Source organism: Taurulus bubalis (assembly GCF_910589615.1).
Source record: "Taurulus bubalis genome assembly, chromosome: 16".
NCBI lineage: Eukaryota > Metazoa > Chordata > Actinopteri > Perciformes > Cottidae > Taurulus > Taurulus bubalis.
The window spans coordinates 1893259-1911668 of record NC_136604.1 but is presented as its reverse complement, the minus strand read 5'-3'; the positions used below and the strand labels follow the sequence as shown (position 1 = coordinate 1911668).

Genomic DNA, 18410 nt, shown 5'->3' with positions numbered 1-18410 from the left:
TCAACAATGAGAGTACGAACTCAGAACAACATCAATCAAGAAACTTCAATTACGTCCAGATAGCCAAACAGCTGACTCCGAAGTCGCAAGTAGAAAATCCACGGCCCGCCACTGCCATACACATATTCAAACTCCTAGTATATACACATATATAGTACATGATAAATACGAGTATACAGTACATATATCCTCATAAGTATATATTCATTCGGCTACTACTGCCAGCAGGCACATTTAAAGAAATATAAATCTGATCAATTTGGGTGATGAGACACTTAAAATTAGCCGATACATTTTCCCAACACTGACACATTTAACTTCTGATATTTTGCGATGCTTATGTCTCGCAGCGGGGGCGGTGTTATGCTGCGTTCACAGCCAACGCGTTGCGATTATTCACAACGCGTTGGCTGTGAATGCAGCATTAGCCTTTGCCATGATTATGTACTTGACTTCCTCATAGGCGTTCATGATCATCTCCTGCTCCTCAGCTGAGAAAAAAGAGGCTGTTCCTTTGAGTTTAAGGAACCGAATAGTCAATAATCGACAATAGTCAATAATCATCTCGGAAATTTAAGCTAGATAATAGGACATTTAATGGACGAGGAATAGGGCCCAGTACTCTCGGTATTGAGGTTCTCAACGTTTTTACGGTCAACTCCTCCGACTGTCTCTCTCTGACCGCCTTGCAGACGGTGACTCCGGTCTCTCCTGCGACTGTCTTGCCTACCGCTGTTTATGTCGGGGAAAAACACAATTAGTTTTAGCTGAGGCCAATTAGGCAAAACTGTCTTTGCTATACGGACTTGTTCATAACTTAGCATTTTGGCTCCATTGTTGTATTTTGTTTGAATTGTTATGTCTGTCTGCATTACCAATTAGGGGCCGGTGTGTAAGAGCCAAATATAGTGGTAAACATATGTTACTTTGTATGTACACGGGGTGGCGCTGTTCTGGGATCCTATGCACCGGCATATAGTCAATTAGATCCTGATCAACACCAGGTGTTGGACCCCGGAAGGGCAAACGGTGTCGAGCGCTTTCATTGTGTTTGTATGTACCACGGCCAAAGAGAAGGAATAAACTCTTGTACATTACAACCTGTCTGTGGATTATGTATCAGAATGAACGTGAACACAAGGAAATGGAGGGGCAGACAAGAGCGCGTCAACCAGGGCAATCCAGAGGGAACAACACCTCAGTAGCCAACAGTATCAGACTGGGCTCCTTTAATAGGTATAGTTCAACATTATATACACTTTGCTTCCTTCCAAAAGTGAAATGAGAAAATCGATATTAATATAATATCTGTGCAACGTTGAAAGACCACAATCTGTGCTGGAACAACACATTCTCACTCCCAACTCAACCAATATCAAGGTTTAGTCCGTGGCACTGAGTTTCAAAATATGACGCTCTTGTACCTCTGTACTGCTTTGGGCCATAAGCTGCAAAACATATTGGTGTAGTCTTTGGGACATTATCCATAGGTTTATGAAGGGAAGGTGTGAAGCTCAAAGTATCTTGTCAGAGAAGACACAGCCTAAATCCCGGCTAATAGGTGGATTGTTGGTGGAGCTGAGGTGGCCCGATGACGCATTAGAGCAGACAACTTGCGGCAGGCGACCTGACACAGAATCCACCTGTCACTTAAAAGGCGACTGTGGCTCAGTGGTGAGTAGCGTCCTCCTTCAAGCAGAGGATCGGCGGTTCAATAGGTGTCTCATTAAATCCACCGACATTCCACCTTTGCCCATTTTTGGATTAGCTCGAGTTAGGCTGTCATCACTGCCATGATGGCAGTTGCTGGAGTCACCCACTTTGAGCTTCACAACGGCCTTTCAGAAATGGGTGACGTCACGGAGACTATGTCCATATGTTCTACAGTCTATGGTTTGAGCAACTCTCACAGTATACCTGGCAGACGACGGGGAACTGCCTCCTCTGGACATGAAGGCCATCGATGCCCAGAGGGAAGACAGCAGCCAGAGCCATCATGCAGCCCACTGCAGTCATGTTGTTAAGGTAGGGCTGAGAGTTCTGAATGTACCTGGAACAAAAGCAGAAACACATCATCTTCAACAGACAAATACACAAACAACAGACCCAAACTGTAGTGAAAGCTAATAACAGAGGTAGGATAAAGAATACATAGATAGTATTGATTGTTTTTGAATTGTGATCCTCAGAGCAATTATAGATATATTAGTTAGCGGTATCATTATCTAACACAACAACTGAAGTTTCAAGTGCTTTGATTACTTACACTTTAACTGACGCTTCAACTGTTTTTACCTGTTAATGTTAACTGACATAGACTTTATTCTTCGTCCTACACTTCACCTGACAATTTAATTACGCATATGCTGCACACAATCAAACTGTCTCCAGCATATCCAAGATAACGGACATTTCTGAATCAGTTATGATTCAACTGAATTCCAATAGTTTCAGCAGTTTACACATTAGTATTGTCACAGTTTTGATCTCTTACTCTTCAACTGACATTTTACAAGCTTTCAGGAATTAGTCTTTAACTGCTTTCTGTGCGTTCACTTCTGATGACAATGACCTCCTTGATAAAGTTATGCAATGTTATCATTGTTTTAAACCAAAGCTTTTAGACTTATATCCTAACTGAACTGACGCTGCAGCTTCATGTGTCTACTGTTTGATGCTAATCAGGTAGTCTATCCTCGGTTTTCAGAGGTGCTTTTTGTGGATGAACACAAGGAAGATGAGAACAGAGTTTCTAGGCCATACAACCAAAACAGTAAGCGGAAAGATGCTAAAGGCAACCTGAGAGGATACAGTTCTGGGTAGTAATTCTGGGGGGTTTGTCCATCGGATCCCTTTCACATATGACATAGGTATTCAAGCCATTGTTCATATACACATATTGAAAGTGCAACTTTAAATTAACTTGATCTCAATTGTTGTCGGGTAAAGGTGAACTTTTATACCTGACATTGCTGTTGTAGATGTTGAAGGTGAGGCAGACAATTCCCAGCAGGATTCCCAACCCAGCAAAGACAGACACAGACACAAATATCTTCTGGGACAGGTAGCGAAACTCCTCAATGACCACTGTCTGGTCTGCAGGGGGTCCTGAGCCTGGAGAACACGGAGCAGATGAAAGAAACATTGGTATAAAGAGTGCAAGGTCTGTTCACTGATCTACAAGGCTCCGTCAAATGAGGCTGTACAAACCTGAGAAATGTATGTTCATATGTTTGCAGTTATGTGTAAAATAAAATGATCAGCTGTAAAATAAATCTAAAGGTTGTTTTACCTGAAATAATCTATTCAAACATACTGTCTGAAACTTGCTGATTTCAACATAACTGCATGGCACAAGGCAACTTTGTGTACAAGCAAAGAAGATAATGAAGTGTCTAACGTGATGAACAGGGAGTTGTGATGAGTACACTTGGTGGACAAATTACAGTAAATAAAATGCAACAAAAATAATTAATTCACCAATTAAATACATTGATCTTCATACAAGGAGTCTGAGCTCAAATGTATACAGAATGTAGACTTAATAAGATGTGTTTAGTGATTTAGTAACAAAAATGATGAAATGCTCCTTTATTACGCTACTGACTAGTCATAGCCAATATCCCCCAGTCGAGGTTCATCAGTCTGCGGAGCAAGACAGTTAATCTGACCGCTGCCAGTTGAGCAGAATGAATCTTGTAACTTTATTTTTGGAGTAAACATTTTTAAATGGAGTTGCTGCCTCTGAAGACTCATTACACGTCAAGCTCATTGCCAATAATTGACTGTAACAGTCCGTTAAGTTTAGGCTACAAAACTACTTCGTTAGGTTTTGGAAAAGATTGTTAAATAACTAGTTAAATAACTACAGAAGTGCCGTTACTGTAGTACCCAAGTTACGTGACAAATAAATCCCAAGTGCATGGTCGGTCTGGACATGTGCCAGGTACCTACTGTATATATCAATCCATCTTCAGAAACCATGATCACACACACAATTAGTCTACATCAAACTGCAGCAGATTGGACCAACAATGTAAGTGTAACATGTATTTCTATTTTGTTTATGTTTAGAACGGTTATTTACTGTCAGGCGAAGAAATGTGTCTCCTGCCTTGCTGAAAAACACCTACACCTACAGCTAGGATGTCTCAATCACATGCATTTGGCCCCAGTCCTTTAACATTTAGTATCTGATAATAAGGAGTCGGATCCAATACCTGCTCTGACCTAAATGTTGATTAATTATATATCTAATACATTTACATAATAGTTGTAGCTGCTGATCCCAATACTGATGGGTCCTAAACCTGGATTGAACTGCAACTTATTTGAAAGCCTTGTTCTTAGTCTTTCACATCCAACCTGGAAAACAGTACAGCCGATTCTGGTTGTTGTGGTATACCGGGCACCAGGTACGTAATTTTCTGAGTTTTTGTCAAGTTTGGTCCTGTTGAGTGTCTGAGGAATAATATGAAAGTAAAAAGGTCTAACTATTATAACCATATAATCATTTTCTTTTTCTATATAACCATTGAATATATATATATATACTGTTTGGTTTTTATTTTCATTATAGTTTGTGATTAGAACACATAAAATGCATAGGACGCTATAAGTTGCTATGTTATATACTCTTTTTGAATGAGATGTGTTAAATGTTCTCTCCTTTGTTAAAGAGCATGCATTGGCAGTATTACCAAATAAGGTAGTGAAACCTCCTCTCTCCAACTCTGGTGACAGGATGACGTATGTACTCTGGTGTATAAAAGAGTGGGTAGGAATGCATGTTTTTTTTTGGGGGGGGGGGGTGCCTGACAATTCTGTGCAGGAGTAGAGAAGAGGTGTTCCCTTCCTCTTAGTTACTTAATATGCATCTTTACTAGAAAAGGAGAAAAATCAAATTGGACCTGTCCCAGCCCTTAGGGGTTGGGACAGGTCTCCAGCTGTAGAGTCTGGAAGAAACTTCTGCTATCAGGAGAGGGGTGCCTGGCAAATCTGTGCAGGAGTAGACAAGAGAGAAGAGGTGTTCACTCACCAGCTCTAAAAAACTTAACCCCTTCTCTTAGTTACTTGTGACTTTTAAACTGTTTGATTGAATTTAATTTTTTTGTATGTAAGATAAACTTTGAATAAAAACTCAGCCTTACCCTTTGGAAGGGACTGAAACCAAACAAAAGGTTCTGGTTCTTTAAAACAATTTAAACCCTCTTTCCCTGTCCATCCACCGTGAGATACAGAGGTGACGACTGAAACTACCAAAGAGACTTAAGGTAAGTATCTTTGGGTGAAGACTTTTGCAGTGCTTGTCATAATGATGAGATGGTGTCAAAATAGGTAGAGAGAAGGTGTAGACGATATACGTACTCGCTTGATAAGGGTTGAGACAAGTTACAGCCTACCGCAGGGGACCTAGAGCGCAAGCTGTAAAACACCCTCGACAAAACCTATAACTTAATTCGAAAATAACACAAAAACCAAACGATTATAGCACGGGGCGAGATAAAAGACCGAAGGCGTTATTCCAATATCGGATGAGGATTATCATTTCCTCCGGGATCACTAGGAGAATTAGCCGACGGAGTGCCACCGAGTTAGGTGCGAGGTCTTGCCTTTCCTACTCTCCCCCCTACCCTCCTCTTTCCCCTGGCAAGACCACCGTTCACGCTACAGTCCTTAAAACTAATAAGGTTATTATTGTAGGTGATTTTAATATTCATGTGGATGTCAGCAATGATAGCCTTAGTGCTACATTTAGCTTATTGTTGGATTCGATTGGCTTCTGTCAGAAAGTACAGGAACCGACTCACTGCTTTAACCACACCCTCAACTTGTTCTTACATATGGCATTAACATAGAGCATTTAGTAGTGTTTCTTCAGAACCCTCTTTTATCAGACCATTGCCTTATAACTTTTGAGTTTAGACTACCAGATTGTACAGCGTTAGGCAAGAGTTTTTACACCAGATGTCTAACTGACGGTGCTGTTGCTAGATTTAAGGAAGCGATTCCTTCTGTATTTGATTCATTACCATGTCTCAATATAACAGAGGATTCCTGTGCTAACTTTACTCCCTCCCAGATTGATCAGCTCGTCGATGGTGCTACTGGCTCATTGAGAGTGACACTGGACTTGATAGCCCCTCTAAAAAAGAGGATCATTAAGCAAAGGAGGCTCGCTCCATGGTATAACCCTAAGACCCGCATATTGAAGCAAGCATCCCGGAAGCTTGAGGGCATATGGCGTTCCAACGGTCTGGAGGAGTCCCGGTTGGTTTGGCGGGATAGTCTGAGAACGTATAAGAAGGCCCTCCGTAATGCCAGAGGAGCCTACTACTCATCACTAATAGAGAAAAACAAGAGCAACCCTAGGTTTCTCTTTAGCACTGTGGCCAGGCTGGCTGAGAGTCAGAGCTCGGTGGATCCGTGTATTCCTATAGACCTCAGTAGTAATGACTTCATGAACTTCTTCAATGGTAAGATTCTGGCTATTAGAGACAGGATCGGTGATCTCCTGCCCTCCACTACTGCCGGTCCATCCTCAGGTGGGATGGCCATGGAGGAGGCTGTGGGCCTTGTTGTGTGTCTGGATGGATTTTTACCATCAACCTCGATCAACTGTCTTCAATGGTTTCTACTTCTAAATCTTCTACCTGTCTCCTGGACCCTGTTCCGACTAAGCTGTTTAAGTAAGTTTTACCTTTAGTTAGTGCCTCTCTACTAGATATCAATGGGTCTTTACTAATGGGTCATGTACCACAGTCTTTTAAAGTGGCTGTAATGAAACCTCTTCTTAAGAAGCCCACTCTGGATCCAGAGGTGTTGGCTAACTACAGACCTATCTCTAACCTTCCCTTCCTCTCTAAGATACTGGAGAAGGTAATCGCAAACCAGTTGTGTGACTTTCTACATAATAATAGTTTATTTGAGGAGTTTCAGTCAGGATTTAGGAAGCATCATAGCACAGAGACAGCACTAGTGACAATTACTAATGACCTTCTAGTTGCATCAGATAGGGGACTTGTCTCTGAACTGGTCTTGTTAGACCTTAGTGCAGCGTTTGACACCATTGACCATGACATCTTATTACAGAGACTAGACCAGTTGATTGGTATTAAAGGTACAGCACTAAGCTGGTTTAAGTCGTATTTATCAGATCGATCTCAGTTTGTATTTGTAAACGATGAGGCCTCGGTTACCACTGCCGTTCGCCATGGAATTTTATTCACCTTATATATGCTTCCTTTAGGCAGTATTATCAGAAAACACTCCATAAACTTTCACTGTTATGCCGATGATACTCAACTATATCTGTCGATCAAGCCAGATGAAACCCACCAGGTCGCCAAACTTCAAGCGTGTCTTAAAGACATCAAAACCTGGATGACCTGCAACTTCCTGCTGCTGAACTCGGACAAGACTGAAGTTATTTTACTCGGACCAGAACACCTCAGAAATCAAGTATCTGATGATATGGTTTCTCTGGATGGCATCGCTCTGGCATCTACCACCACCGTAAGGAATCTCTGAGTTATTTTTGACCAGGACCTGTCCTTGGCTCTCACGTGAAACAGATCTCAAGGACCGCCTTTTTTCACCTACGGAACATTTCAAAGATCCGGCACATACTGTCTCAACGCGATGCAGAAACATTGATCCACGCATTTGTTACTTCAAAACTGGATTACTGTAACTCCGTATCATCAGGCTTCTCCGGTAAATCCCTTGGGTCTCTCCAGTTGGTCCAGAATGTACTAACGAGGACGCGGAAGAGAGATCTCATTACTCCTGTACTAGCTGTTCTCCTGCAAGATCGAGAATCATATTTAAAGTCCTTCTCCTTACCTACAAAGCCTTAACTGGTGATGCACCATCATATCTTAAGGACCTTATAGTGCCATATTACCCCACGAGAGCATTACGCTCACTGAATGCAGGGTTACTTGTGGTTCCCAGAGTGTTAAAAAGTAGGATGGGGCTAGAGCTTTCAGTTATCGGGCTCCTCTTCTGTGGACAACCTGACCACAGGGCTCTCAAGTGTCACGCATTGAGCGGGACTGTCACTCATTTCGGTCTTAAGTCACGCCCTCCCGCCACAGATCATATTTCTCACGCTGAAAAAAAACTCTAGGCTATTTAATGTGCCGCAGCGCGCAAACATGACCTGGTCGCTGGTCATGTCCTGATCTCCCCCGAAATTCCCGAATCCCTTGGAGTCCTGCCGTGAGGTGCCACTCATCAGCCAATAAAAAAAAAAAGAAATGGGCTACACGAATAGCCAATCAGAAAAACGTATCTGTTGTATCTGGGTAAAATGTAATCCAGCAACCAATGAAAATAAAGGAGGAGGAGGAGGAGGAGGATATGTCACTCTTGTCTTAAAAACTTGAGAGCCCTGTGACCTGTTACCGACGGTAAGCGTATTACGTCACTTCCGGTTCCACTGTGTGTGTGTGTGTGTTAGCCGATAACGTACTTGTCTCAGCTCCAGCTAAACCAAGCTAATTGTGTGATATTCTCCAGTACAAGCGCCTGATCACCTGCTGTACATCTTTCACATCTAAACACTCGACTCTCTTCTTCTTTTAGCGACTTTTTGTTTATATATACTTTTCTATTGAGTCTGTACATTAATATTCTACTGTTTTACTGCTTATTTATATTATTTATATTACTTGTTTCTATTTTATTATTCTTTTATTCACTTGTGAGCAATGCCTCTGTGATCCTGTAATTTCCCCACTGAGGGACTAATAAAGGATCATCTTATCTTATCTTATCTTATCAACGCTTAAATCTAACTCCTATTTTCACTTTGTTTGTTCTGCTGATCGTTAGCTACCTCACTTAGCCTAGCAGCTAGCGATGTCTTCCTCCTCTTCCTCTCCTGCTCTCTCTTGCTCAGCGTGTCACATGCATAGCTATTCCCCTGCCTTCTTTAAAGATAACGGTACATGTAATAAGTGTAGTTTATTTGCTAGGTTGGAGGCAGGTCTCAGTGGGTTAGATGTGGACTCCTAAATATTAGATCTTTGTCTTCTAAAGCTGTATTAGTAAATGCTCCTCTTGTGGAATGAGCTGCCACTTTCAGTCCGGGGGACAGACAGTCACCTCATTTAAGAGTAGACTTAAGACTTTCCTCTTTGATAGTGCTTATAGTTAGGGCTGACTCAGGTTTGCCCTGGTCCAGCCCCTAGATATGTCAAAGTCAAAGTCAAAAGTCAAAGTCAGTTTTATTGTCAATTTTGTGCAATGTGCAAACATGAGGAAGATCGATAGTATGTTTCTCTTCTGTCCAACATATAGAGAATTGTGCAATGTAATAATAATAATAATAATAAAGTGCAAAAAAAAAACAGTTTAAAAGTTAAAACAACAACATATAACATATAGACAACATAAATTAGGAATTACAAAAAAAATTTTAGACTGTGATGGACTAACTATAAAATAAATGACTAACTCCTTAGCAGCATCCAGACAGTCTAGAAAAGAGGACGGAGTGGGACGGTGGGGAGAGAGTTCAGCTTCCTGACAGCCTGGTGGATGAAACTGTTGGACAGCCTGGTGGTGCGAGCTCGGAGGCTCCGGTATCTCCTACCAGAGGGCAGGAGGCTGAAGAGACCGTTTGAGGGGTGGCAGGGGTCGCTCACAATCAAGGTCACCTTGCGGGTGAGGCGGGTGTCGTATATGTCCTGCAGGGAGGGGTGGGAGGGGAGTGAGGCACCGATGATCCTTCCAGCTGCATACACTATGCGCTGCAGGGCTTTCCTGTTGTAGTCTGTGCAGCTTCCGCCCCACACAGTGATGCAGTTGGTCAGGATGCTCTCGATGGTGCCACGGTAAAAGGTGCACATGATGGATGGGGGGCTTCCTGCTTTCCTCAGCTTGCGGAGGAAGTAAAGGCGCCTCTGGGCTTTCTTTGCCAGCGATGTTGTGTTGGCTGTCCACGAGAGGTCCTCGCTGATGTCCACCCCCAGGAATTTGGTGCTGCCGACCTGCTCAATGTCCGCACCGTTGATGGTCAGTGGTGGGTGTTGAGTGTGGCCTTTCCGGAAGTCAACAACAATCTCCTTGGTCTTGCTGCTGTTTAGCAGGAGGTTGTTGTCTCCGCACCACGTGGTCAGAAGGTTGACCTCCTTCCTGTAGAGGGTCTCGTCATCCTTGGTAATGAGACCTATCAGTGTTGTGTCGTCTGCGAATTTGACCATGTGGTTGGTGCTGTAGCTGGTTCTGCAGTCGTGAGTCAACAAGGTGAAGAGCAGAGGACTGAGCACACAGCCCTGAGGGGCCACTATACTCAGAGTGATGCTGCTCGAGGTGTTGTTGCCGACGCGTACTGCTTGTGGCCTCTCACTGAGGAAGTCCAGCAGCCAGTTACACAGCGAGGTGTTGAGCCCCAGCTGGTCAAGTTTGCAGATGAGTTGTTGTGGGATGATGGTGTTGAATGCTGAACTGAAGTCAATGAACAGCATTCTCACATACGAGTCTTTTTTGTCCAGGTGTGTGAGGGCTGGGTGGAGAGCAGAGTAGATTGCATCCTCCGTGGACCGTTTGGCACGGTATGCAAACTGGAAAGGGTCCAGGGTGGGGGGGAGAATGGATTTGATGTGTGACATGACTAGTCGTTCAAAGCACTTCATGATTATGGGGGTCAGTGCCACTGGACGGTAGTCATTGAAGCAGGACGGAGTGGGTTTCTTTGGCACAGGTATGATGGTGGTGGCCTTGAAGCATGGCGGAACAACAGCTTGTCTCAGAGATGTATTGAAGACATCCGTGAAGACGTCCTTAAGCTCCTCTGCGCAGTCCCACAACACACGACCAGGGATGTTGTCTGGACCTGTTGCCTTGCGGGTGTTGATGGTGGAGAGAGTCCTCTTCACGCTGGCAGCAGACAGGCACAGAACCTGATCATGGGGAGGAGGCGGAGTCTTGTGTGGACGAGTGTTGTTCTGAGCTTCAAACCGTGCAAAGAAGCCGTTTAGGTCGTTGGAGCAGAGAGATGTTGCTGTCGCAGGTCTGTGGCGCGGGTTTATAGTCTGTGATGGTTTGAAGGCCCTGCCACAGGCTGCGTGTGTCTCTGCTGTCTTGAAAGTGACGGGTTATCTTATTTGTGTGGTCTTGTTTAGCTTTCCTGATGCCGTGGGACAGGTTGGCTCTCGCTGTTCTCAAGTCCGTTTTGTCCCCAGCTCTGAAAGCCTTGTGTCTGGCCCTCAGCAGCCGATGAACTTCCCCTGTCAGCCACGGCTTCTAGTTAGCCCGAGTGGTGATGGTCTTTACGTGGGTCACATCATCAATGCACTTACTGATGTAAGAAGTAACAGTGTCTGTGTACTCCCCAATGTCTGTGTGGTTATTGTTTGTGGCTGCGTGCTTAAACATTCCCCAGTCTGTTGAGTCAAAGCAGTCTTGGAGAGCGCAGGCCCCCAGGAGACACCTGGACCTGCTTCAGAACTGGTCTGGAAACTTTCATACCGGGTCTGTATGCTGGCAATAGCATGACGGTGATGTGGTCAGAGAGTCCTATGTGGGGGAGGGGTGAGGCCTTGTACGCTCCTTTGTGTGATGTGTAGACCAGATCCAAAATGTTGTCTCCTCTTGTTGGGAAATCAACATGCTGATGAAGTTTTGGAAGGACAGTCTTGAGGTTTGCATTGTTGAAATCCCCAGCAAAGATGGTGAAGCCGTCTGGGTGAGCCGTCTGTTGTTCGCTGATGGCCTGGTACAGTTCACAAAGTGCCGCATTTTTGTCACTGTTGTTGGGGGTCGGGGGGATGTAAACAGCAACTAGCAGAATCGCCGTAAATTCCCTCGGCAGATAAAAAGGACGGCACTTTATGATCATAAACTCCACCAGTGGAGAGCAGTGTTTACGTACCACGACAGCATCCCGGCACCATGCAAACCGGATGTAAACACATACGCCGCCGCCGCGCGTCTTTCCTCCTTCGGCGAGGACTCTGTCCGCACGGTAGCATGTTAGCTGCTCCAGTCTCACAGCAGAGTCGGGGATGTTGTCATTTAGCCATGTTTCCGTGAAAAACAGCACACAGCAGTTCCTCACATCCTGCTGCTCCGTTCGCAGCAGTCGTATGTGGTCCATTTTATTGTCCAGGGATCGCACATTAGCCATGATGATGGATGGTATGGCTGGACGAGTTGGCCTAGCCGCTAGCCTAGCTCGGAAACCTCCGCGCTTACCCCTCTTCTGCTTCCTCTCGCAACGCTTGCGGCGTCTCCTTTCTGGGGGAGGAGTGGCAGTCGAGTCCGGTGTTGTCGTAGGCCGGCGGAGTAGCCCCTGCTCCTTGATTGTCTCTGTTTGTGCAGTATCCAGAGTGTTGTGTTGCTTGGTCCTGCCGATGATTAACAGAACCTGGCGACTGTATTTGTATTCTGACGTAGACAGACGAGGTGAAGACGAACAACTTATTGACGAACTATTTGACAAACATTTAGTAACTGGACAAACCACCGTTTGGTCAGGACAGAGAGGGGCCGCTGCGTCCGTACGCGCCGCCATCATGAGAATATGCTGCTATAGGCTTAGACTGCTGGGGGACATCTTAGGATACACTGAGCTCCTCCTCTCCTTCTCTTCCTCTTTCGCTCCTCCTCTCCTCTTCACCTCTTCTTTATCTCCTTTTGGATAAATGATTGTCTCTTCAATGCACATTACTAACTCTACTGCCTGGAACCGGCCCTGCTTGCTGCCATGGCCCTGCTGATGCCCCTCTCTCCCTCCTTCTGCTTAATGGATCGTGGCTATCTGGATCATGGACCATACCTACTACTCATTATATGAATAATTTCTGTCATATTCATTGAACTCCGTTACGTTATTCATTCTGGCCACATGACATCTATTACTTCTGTCCATCCGAGGAGAGGGATATAAAAAATAAACTGAATTGAATTGATAGTCCTGGTTCAAAGCGATGTAGTTGATCTACAGAGCTTTTCTAGTCTTCCCACCACTCAAAGTACTTTAACTACATTCAGCCATTCAGCCATACACAAACAGGCACCGACATCAGGGGCAATTTAGAGTTAAGTGTCTTGCTAACCAGTGGGGCACGTTCACATGCACTCACATGTCTGCCCGACTATGACAACAAAGGAAAGAAAAGCTCTGATAACAACACATATAGCGGAAGAGTGACTTCATTGTGTTCAGGTAGACATTTCTCCTCTATATCTTTACATAGCACAATAAGTCATCCCCCCAGCACTTTATTCCATCCTCGCCTCCGGAGTCTCAAAGCCTACCTGATGAGCGAGTGTGTGCTAGTGTTGAGCAGTTGCGAGCTCATAAGGAGGGTCATGCTTGCGCTCCCCACATCACCATGCTCACGGGACAGCATTTCGTTGAAGAGTATGTGACCTTATGAGATTTGCACACAGCCGGCAAAATACAAATTTTACTCAAGTAATTGGAACATTTCCCAGGGAAATGGAGACAGGGCCTGATTGAATATCAACCAGATCCATTGTACAAGTATATGTCTCACTGCTGCTAAATACAGAATGATGGTTTTTCTTGAAATATATTTTGTCTCACGTTTTTTTTGTATCTATTTGCACTTTATTATCTGTATTCACTTTATATGTTGGGAAGGAGAGAAACGTTTTTTCAACTCTGTATGTTTGGTATATGTTGAGGAATTGACAAAAAAGCTGACTGTGACTTGCCCAAAACACTCAATGACCATCCAAGAAGTCAACTTGACCTGGATTAGAACATGGGAATATGAGGGAAAGAAAAAGATAAGCAAGTAAACATCGGTCTAGATATTTTCGGGTCGAAAAGGCTAGAACTTGTTTGCTTGTGTGAAGAGAGCAGTGGCGGGCCGTGCATTTTCTACCTAGGCCTGCTGTCTGATATCGTATGCATAAATACGCGAATGACGGGAGCGCTAGTTAGCTCGTGAGCTAACAGCGAGCTAGTGCAGACCTGCTTTCCAGTTTCCATCGCGCGTGGCCAAGCAGGATGAGATGCGCCGCGGGGCTGGGAGGACAGCAGGTCCAAGTGTTACCCAGAGTTTACTGAGGAGGTGAACTGTGAGGCAGCTGCAGCTGCTTCTTCTTCTACAAGTTCAAGTGGCGGATAGTAACCAACTTGACCAGGTGATACCGCCACCTAATGTACCGGAGTGTGTGTGTGCAGGGTGCTTTGCTGTCTATGTGAGGAATCACAGTACAGAACCCCCTCGCTGGCCTTCACCATGTGTTTAACTGGCGGAGAGAGAGGAGAGAGAGAAATATAGAGAAACAGAGGTGAGATCTGATTGGATAAGGAGCGTTAAGCAGCGAGCTTGAGGTAGAGCAGCTCACTGGCCAGACCAGAAGCAGACAGACCAGGCAGGAGGAACAGACAGGAGATAGGAGCTGGTCAATGAGAAAATAAGCTAATAGGGAAAAATAATTATAATACATGTAGTGTAAAAGAAATGACAAAAAACTTAAATTATAAATAACTTTGTGATTCTGTTTTAGGCCAGCTGAGAAGGCTTAGCAGGCCCTGATGGCCCGCCACCGGAAGAGAGGTATATGATTCATGTTCTTTTGAGTTGTTTGAAGTTGTTGTAAGTTTGTATTCTTGAACAAAGAAATAAATCTTCAATAGAAACAAACTTGTATTTCTTTATTGCTTCACCACAATCTCAGCTGCTAAGACCATTTCCCTGGTTCATGTTAAAGTGTTCATCCACTTAGTGGTGTCCTTTGTTCCCACAGGTTAGCCCAGGAGTCAGCAACCTTTCCTATCCAAAGAGCCATTTTGCCATTTTTTCCACCAAAAAAAAGTGTCTGGAGCCGCAAAAGCTACAAAAAAACATAGTTTGTTGTATTTATGAAATTATAGAACAAGAATAAAGACAATTACGGACATTGTATTGCTATTTTACCTGTTCATAACTATCAAACTCTTTTGAAGAGGAGACAAAAAATAGTCATGTGTCGGCTACATTAAGATCCATTAAATACACAACTAAGCAGACCTTGAGTCCTATCTATATTTGTGGCTCATGTGGTAGGGGGGTTCACACTGTAATCACAAGGTAGCAGGTTCAATACCTGTCCTCTTCACGTGAGGTTTCATTTTAAAACGCATATCTTTTCACTCCGCCGGACTTTTAGAGCACCGCAAACGGAGGAGGAGGGATCTGTTTGTACTAGCGGACGCCTCAGTGTCTCATGAGCTGACACACAACCAGCAGCAGGAGTTGAGTCTGGAGACTTGATCCACTTCCTGAAAGTATATTTACTTTGCTCAGTTTGCTGCAGCAGTTGAGGAATCGCTCTTCTGCAGCTTGACACTTGTCATCAGATGCTGTGTGTTTGTTCTGGAAGAGTCTTTCAACATTCCATTTTTTGTTATTTGATAATTTCTCGCCACATATCAAGCAGACAGGTCAGCAGCATCGTTAGCAGTGAAAGCAAATGAATACGTCCACGCAGAATTAAACTACTTTTCTCGGTGACTTTTATTTGTTTTAAATGTATCCGTTGATAGTTTACAGAGGGCGGAGCTCTGCAAATCACGATGAGCCGCCTGCAGGGGAAGAGGCTTGACAGCTACGTACAGGATGTGATGCACGTTGTAGTTAAAGAAATATTTAAACATTTATTTGTATTTTCAGTGACCCAATATCACCTAAAACTCCAAGATAAGAGGACTTGTTTTTTTTGGGGGGGCAAAGCCTCAGCGAGCCGCGGGTTGCCGACTCCAGGGTTAAGCCATCTTGCCAAGCCATCATTCACTGCATTAACTGGTTAACAGTGCCGATATATATTATCTAACAATACATATTGTTGAGATATTATTCAATTGAACTTTCTTTATTTGATTTGACATTCAGTTACTGACTAAATACAGACGTTAGTACAACGTTTAGGCTACTTCAATATATATGGCACTAAATCATAGAGCGCAAATTAGACATTATTGTGATGTTCTGGACCTTCGATTGAGGAATCCTCTCGAAATGGCTCTGTTGAATTTTAATTCAATACCCCTGCTATAGTTTCTGACTCTCACCCTTTCTACAATGTGCTGGTCATCCACAGGAGCCACTTCAGCTGTCGACTGTTACCACCAAGTCCTCAAGACTCATACACCTCATAGCCTATGATGGAGATACAGTCTTCAACATCAGAGAAGGAAGCATGAGGATTGGATAAAGAGCAGCGGACCTTTAGACAATCGCCGCCCACGACATGCTCCGACCAGCCGGACCAAATGCCACTGAGGGATAAGAGGCTGGCGCAGCTCGGGCTGTTCCACTAGCCAGCCTGCTCCCAGCTGATGGAGGTCGCAGGAAAGTGGAATGGATGCAACAGGACTTGGGCTGGTCCAGCAACGATAGATCTGTGACCGGCCCAAATGATCGCAGGACTCCAGTGGGATGAGGGCAGGCGGGCTCTATGTTTGCATCAGCGATGCTTGATGCTAAAACGTAGTCAAAGTTTATGGACAATGTTTTCCTGACATTGAATGTTTAATGTTAAGATGAGATGCTGTTCCTTATTCATCCTAATACATATTATAACAATGAACTACAGGAATACTTTCCTGTTTTAGCTTTTTTGTTTTTCTTTCGTAGCATAAAGGAAACACAACTTCTTTTTGTTGTGAACCCCCTGAGTTGCGTAAAGACAATAAATTAACCTTCTAAACAGACAAAAAATAGACATGCAACCATAAATAAATACAATGAATACAGAGATGAACAATTAATAACTGACCGAGGATACCATATACCAGGTGATTTATGGTTGTGGAAACATAGGAACCACTAAGTGGATGAAATTCACTAAACCGCTCAACAGCTGAGAATTTGGGCAGCAAAAGGGAAAGTTCCTAAAGCAAATCAATATTAGCCTGCTATATTGCTCGGAGGTCTTAGAGAAGGTCTTAAAGCCTCAACCTCACAGGACAGTAAAGTTTCAACTAATGGTTCTGAAGGCTTGGGGGAAATTGCCCTGGAGAGCAATGGGCAACCGATTCCCTGGAGCTCTTTGGCATTCTCGGATGAGTTCTTTGACCCAGGGGTCATGTGACCGAAAGTTAATTGAACTTTCTACGGAAGATGTAAAGTTGGAGTCATCACATTCAATAAAGTTGTTAGCTTCACTGATCCCTACATTACAGAGCTAGTAACAAGTACTGCCAGTTTCTGTTTTGCAGAGTGAGCCTTAAAGAAACATTTTGTACAGACTCGTTAAAAACTATAGCCAAGTGCCCATGTGTACATTAAACCAGGTGTAGCTTGCTGTAGTCATTCCTCTACATCAAGAGATCCCTTTATAATGTGTTTGACCATCCAACAAGGTTACAAACCTGAACAAGTTTAAGGATTGGAGTCAGATTAAAGGATTTAATTTGACAGCAAGTTGACATTTGGACCTGTGTGTATATTAGAGGAAACGTTATGGGGTCACTAGAAACATGTTTAATCATCCTCATGTCATGGAAACCTTGGAAAAATGTCACTAGTGTGCATAACTTGCTGAACCTTTCAGTATACTGAGGCTCATGGAAATTGTCAAAATAATGAATTGTTCTCAAAATATCGACATAGCTGTGCTAGCAGCAGGGATGACAATGCCGGTAAGTCAGTTGGTAGATGATATCCCACATAGATCCCCTGATTTCCTCTAGGCCATTTGACATATTGGGTTTTGGTGAAATGTCTTGACAATTCTAACACCCATTCATTTCCCCCTCAAGATGAATTGTAATCACTTTGGGGTGCCCTGACTTTTTATCAAGTGTCACCATCGAGTCAAAGTTTACATTTGTTCAACAAGCTTAACTAAGGTAGTGGATATGCTTAACTTCATATGTTAGCATGCAGATGATTGCATTTTGTCACGGATTCCCCGTCATATTAAGTGTTTTCATCATGTCTGTCATTCCAGATCCTGCCACTCACACCTGATTACCCCTCATCACCGTCACCTGGCCCTCACGCCCATCTCACCTGCAGCCCGTTCCCTCATTAGCTCATTATGTAGGTCCCCTCACTTGCACGTGTCCTCTGCCAGATTGTCTTGTCCATTGTGCCGAACTCTCCAGCATATCGTTGTACTTTTTGCCTACCTGTTCTGACCCCATTTATGCCTGTCTGGCCGACCTTGGATTTTGCCTGCCACTTACCGGATTTGTTGGCCTGTTTGTTTGATCTCCTGGTTTTGACCCCTGCCTGAATACACAACTAAAGAACTTTGCCTGCCACCTGCCTCTGAGTTGTGCTTGTGAACTCGATTGTCCACTGTGCCTCACAGCATTTAGCTAAAAGCTCAAGTTCAGGCCCACAGAGCATTAGCACGGCTGTAGACTTGTACAGGAGTCCTACATGTATATTATAACATTTGCAGTATGTTAACAAGTGTTTGCCATATTCCCA

The 18410-nt window shown here is 43.9% G+C and overlaps 1 protein-coding gene across 1 annotated transcript in view; it reads right to left on the bottom strand.

The window, feature by feature from the left end:
* gabbr1b (gamma-aminobutyric acid (GABA) B receptor, 1b) overlaps positions 1 to 18410 on the bottom strand; it is a gene marked incomplete at both ends in the record, with an annotated part of 69748 nt that overhangs the window by 14661 nt on the left and 36677 nt on the right. The window contains 2 exons of the mRNA XM_079232309.1: positions 1918 to 2050; positions 2964 to 3114. Coding sequence (XP_079088435.1) covers positions 1918 to 2050; positions 2964 to 3114 — 284 coding nt within the window. The remainder of the gene's footprint in view (positions 1 to 1917; positions 2051 to 2963; positions 3115 to 18410) is intronic.